Genomic DNA, 5,006 nt, shown 5'->3' on the forward strand with positions numbered 1-5,006 from the left:
AAAAAAAACACTTTTTGAACTTTAAAACATATGTGATTAATGGCCAGTGTGAATTTGTAACAAGTCAAAAGGAGATGATGTAAAACACAATTTCATATAAACTATAATATAAGGTGTATGAATGTGGGGTTGCCCCAACAGACTTGAAAAAGTTGTTGCCAAAAGTACCTGCATTTTTTTTTTTATATATCTATGATATTTCATAGACAATCTGGAGGTGTTTTTTTAGCTACCTTAAGGTGTTGGAACAATCTCCTTGATGCGAAGGAGATTTATTGCACTTAAAATGAAGTGTCTTGAAAAAATGTATACAAACTGGACTTTGCTAAGTGGAATTGTATTTTCTTTGTGTGAGGTTGTAGGTGGGAAGGATGGTCAGTGGTCTGAGTTCTCCGAGTTTGGAGTGTAGCACAATGGATGGCTTCGCCATTTTCTTTAGCAAGACAATATCCAAGATGTAACGAGGGCTTCAAATATGTATTTGAAAAATAGAAACATCATCAATAAACCCTCTATACATTTTGCATTGACAGAGTCCTGTGTGTTTTTTAATACAAATATTTTTCATTGCATGATATAAGACTCTTTATCTTCAGTTCTCCCTGTTTTTTAGAAAGCCACTCAAGGCAGCAAGAACAGGAAAATTGTCATGAAATCATTGCAAAATTTATATAGTCCACTCTGTTTATCTTAATCTGAGTTTATGATCACCTTGCATACAGAATGAGAAATACTTTTAAGGGTAATTTGTGATTAGCCTAAAGGCTCTTGCCTGTTATTTTATCAGCAACCGCTCTATCATCAAATACCCATGGGCCAGGAAAGGCGTGTTTGGGCAGGAGGAAGTATCACTCAGCCCTTTGATTAACTACTTATGGAGATGAGTAGATCCATCTGTTTTTAAAGCCATGACACCAGGTATAAAGATAAAGAGACCAAATTAATGAGAGGAACAATAGACTACTTGTGCATACCAGCTACTGTATGTACCTCCTGCTTGTTTTGGCATGGTTTTTATAACAACAAATGGTACTACTGTATATGCTTTATACATCAGGACTACCCTTTGGTCACAAAAAAAGTGCAAGTACACTTTTAAGCAGCTTTATTTTCAGCAAGATTTTCCGATAGGACAAGCAAATCAGTTAATGTAAGAAAAGACCAAACAAGATTTATTAAGAAAATAATTAAAGGAATACAATGCTTACCTAACACAAATGAAGCTGTCTTTCTTGGGAGGTAGAGGTGACAGTTCATGAATTAAAGCAGTGTTATACCCAAAAGCAAACATGTATTATACATTGCAGCTTACCATTTCTTAGATGTGATGACTGCATTACTTTTAATGTTTAGGCTTTCTTTCCCTTATTTTCAACTGGTGCTCTGCCCAGTAAGTCTGCTGTTTTTCAAAAGAACAAACTCAGCACTTCCGGTCTCTGTGAGAAGTGACATTGAAGCGGGGTGTGCGGACTGTGAGGCTGAGCAGGCAAAATGGCAGACAACATTCGTACAAAGATTGACAACTACAAGACCGCACCATTTGATGCCCGTTTTCCTAATCAGAACCAGACCAGACATTGTTTCCAGAACTACCTGGATTTCCGTCGATGTGAGAAGCCTTTGAATTCCAAAGGACAGGATCCCTACCCATGTCAGTGGTATTCAAAAGTATACAAGTCCATGTGCCCCAACTCCTGGGTGGAGAGATGGGATGATCAAAGAGAAGCGGGCACATTTCCAGCAAAAATCTGAAGGATCTACGTTGGACTTGTGAAGTTGATTCCTGTAATCTTGAATGATATTCACACCGGACCTGATGTTTCAGCTGGTTTTGTCCACATAAATTTTGCTTCTGTTGTAATTCAATGGAGGAGCATCCAATAACTTTTATTTCTATGTCAATAAAACATGAAAACAATTCAAAAGAACAAACTCTCCTGCAGATGTAGCAATTACAGAAATGAGACAAACAACTTAACACTGATAGTGGTGCTCACAATAATCTTTTATCTTTATCTTTATATTTTATCTTTATATGAACTTTTATTTATTTATGTACAATCTTTATCCCAAAAGGAAAGAAAACTGTTTGCTATAACTGCTTATAAAGCATTAGCTGGAGTTTGGCTTCAATCTGTTAGTGTATTTGAATGTATCTGTATTCCTCCCAACCCTAGAAGATAAACACTATTAGATTAAGAGTATCTTAAGATGGATAGAATTTCAAATGGAAATTCTTAGAAAAAGTTTTCAGAAAAATAATACGAAAATTCTCAGAACATTCGTTTGTTGTTTGAAAGATTTTGCTTTCCAACCTGTTCCTTCAAATTTTCCTGTCACTGCGGTCAAAAACTAAAATCAGTTTGACCCACTAATAATTAGAAAATCAAACAAACTTTCTTAGAACTTTTTATTCCCAATAATTTTCATTAGAAATTCTACCCATATGGCCAGCTTAAGCCACTGTTTATTATACACTCTCCTCTCTGCACCAGACAATTTATTGCCACACTGAAGTATCCTGATACTGGACTGCTCGATGATCACTGCTAAACTTCCCTGTGGAGGTATGGGCAAGACTGTGGATGGTAACATATTTGCCCCTTGCTGATTTTTTGTACAAGTAATGAAGTTTGGTACTATTTTTTGTGATTGGTATATGCAACCCTGCAGATTATGAATGTTGACCTGTATTTTGCTTTAACCTAGGAGACAAACATCAGTGGATAAAATGTCAGAAGAAGTATATCAAACACTCTCCTTTCTGCATGCTAGAGCTTACTGCTACTTTGAGATGTTCTGTGTCTGGGCTGCTCAATAAGCACTGCAGAGGCACTGTCAAGGTTGTTGATTTGTTGGCCTCCTTTTGATGTTCTGCATTACCAGGTCCTCCACTCTCTAGGATGTAAGCCTGATCTTTAGAAGTGTGGATTCTATATGTAGGCTAATCTGCATCCTGCCCGACCCTACGAAACAAGCACTACTGGATCAAATGCTAGCTGTTATTTGAGCATTCACTCCCTTTACATGATGTAGCTCCAAGTTGGTCCTGTTCTGTTTCTGCCTAAATAAACTTCAGCTTTAAGATTGCAATTGTTCACCTCGTTGTTACATGGCTTATTGCTAGGTATTATTCTGATTAATTGCTTCTATACCAGCTGACATAAATTATCAGATTTTTTATGTCAGGAACCATAAACCAGGCAAAAACAGAAAATGCAGTTAAAATCACACCTTTAATGCAATAGCAAAAATAACACAGATCAGGAACGTAGTCAAAAACAGAAGGCAGGTTTTTGAAGCCACAATGGGTAATCAGACGAGCCGGGCTCAGAAACCAGGAGTCAGAAGCCAAAAATTAGAATCAGGATTCAGAAGCGATGTCAGCCAGATTAAGCCATACACAGGAACACAGTAGGTACACACTGGAGATTTTGACCATGCGATGGCACAGAGGGAATGAGCAGAGCTGTTTAAATAGCCAGAAGGGGCTGGCTGTGGGCTGGACTAATAGGGCAGATAATGGTAACCGGGTGAGTGACTGTGGAAACAATGAGTAGCTGGTAATTATCCGACAGCTGAGCAGCCTTGCACTGAAAGAAAAGAGCTGCTAGTAACTAGCAGAAGCCCAACCCTAATGGTACCCCCTCGTCAACAACCCCTCCCCCTCAGAGGGGCACCAGGCTTGAGGGGTAAATGTCTATGGAAAGCATGGAGGAGGACAGGAGCATGTACGTCTGAGGATGAGACCCAAGAGCATTCTTCCAGTACCATAAACCTTATAATAAACAAGGTATTATGTAAGCAGTTGCACACCAAAGGTTTTTAACCGCTTCCATACAGAGCAGTTAGACCCCCTTCCTGCCCAGACCAATTTTCAGCTTTCAGCACTCTCACACTTTGAATGACAATTGCTCAGTCATGCTACACTGTAACCAAACAAAATTTTTATCATTTTTTTCACACAAATAGAGCTTTCTTTTGGTGGTATTTGATCACAACTGGGGGGTTTTTTTTTCGTGATATAAGCAAAAAAAGAGCAAAAATTTTGCAAAAAAAACACTTTTTTTTAGTTTCTATTATAAAATTTTGCAAAAAATTAATTTTTCTTCATACATTTGGGCCAAAATTTATACTGCTACATATCTCTGGTAAAATTAACCCAAATTAGTGTATATTATTTAGTCTGTGTGAAAGTTATTGAGTCTAGAAGCTATGGTACCAATTACTGAAAATTGATCACACCAAATGTACTGATGGCCTATCTCCTTTCTTGAGGCCCTGAAATGTCAGGACAGTACAAATACCCCCCAAATGACCCCTTTTTGTAAAGTAGACAGTCCAAGGTATTTAGTAAGAGGCATGGTGAGTTTTTTGAAGTTATAATTTTTTCCCACAATTCTTGGGAAAATGAAGAAAACATTTTTTTTTCTTTTTTTTTCCCAAAACGTTGTCAATTTATAAGCTATTTCTAACACATAGCATGTACACAGCAAAAATGACACCCCAAAATTCATTCTGCTACTCCTTCTGAGTATGGTGATACCACATGTGTGAGACTTTTACACAGCCTGGCCACAAAAAGAGACTCCACGTCCAAGTAGCACCATAAGGCGTTTTAGGAGCATAAATACACATAAAACTTTCTTACTACCTATCACACTTTTCAAGGCCCTAGAGCAACAATACAATGGAAAAGTCCACAAAATTACCCCATTTTGGAAAGCAAACACTCCAACGTATATTCTATGAGGCATTATGGGTCCTTTGAACATGTCATTTTTTTCCACAAGTTTTTGGAAAATGTGGGAAAAAAATAAAAACTTTTTTTTTTTACACAAAGTTGTCAATTTATAGGATATTCCTAACACATAGCATGTACATCGCAAAAATGACACCCCAAAATACATTCTGCCACTCCTCCTGAGTATGGCAATACCACATGTGTGAGACTTTTTCACAGCCTAGCCATATAGAGGGGCCTAAACATCCAAGGAGCATCATCA

General features: G+C 37.6%; 1 protein-coding gene across 1 annotated transcript; it reads left to right on the forward strand.

Annotated features, from left to right (window-relative positions):
• The first annotated feature begins 1,429 nt into the window (after positions 1-1,429).
• Positions 1,430-1,915, forward strand: LOC309549608 (cytochrome c oxidase subunit 6B1-like). Its single transcript, XM_082249987.1, has one exon. The coding sequence runs from the start codon at positions 1,492-1,494 to the stop codon at positions 1,750-1,752; it is 261 nt and encodes an 86-aa protein (XP_082106113.1). The 5' UTR covers positions 1,430-1,491; the 3' UTR covers positions 1,753-1,915.
• Positions 1,916-5,006: the final 3,091 nt, after the last annotated feature.

Source organism: Pelophylax lessonae (assembly GCF_965119305.1).
Source record: "Pelophylax lessonae genome assembly, chromosome: 3".
NCBI classification, from domain to species: Eukaryota; Metazoa; Chordata; class Amphibia; order Anura; family Ranidae; genus Pelophylax; species Pelophylax lessonae.

What these genes read in the sequence shown, in the direction of transcription:
- LOC309549608 (XM_082249987.1), top strand. Translation starts at nt 1,492, where the DNA reads ATGGCAGACAACATTCGTACAAAGATTGACAACTACAAGACCGCACCA.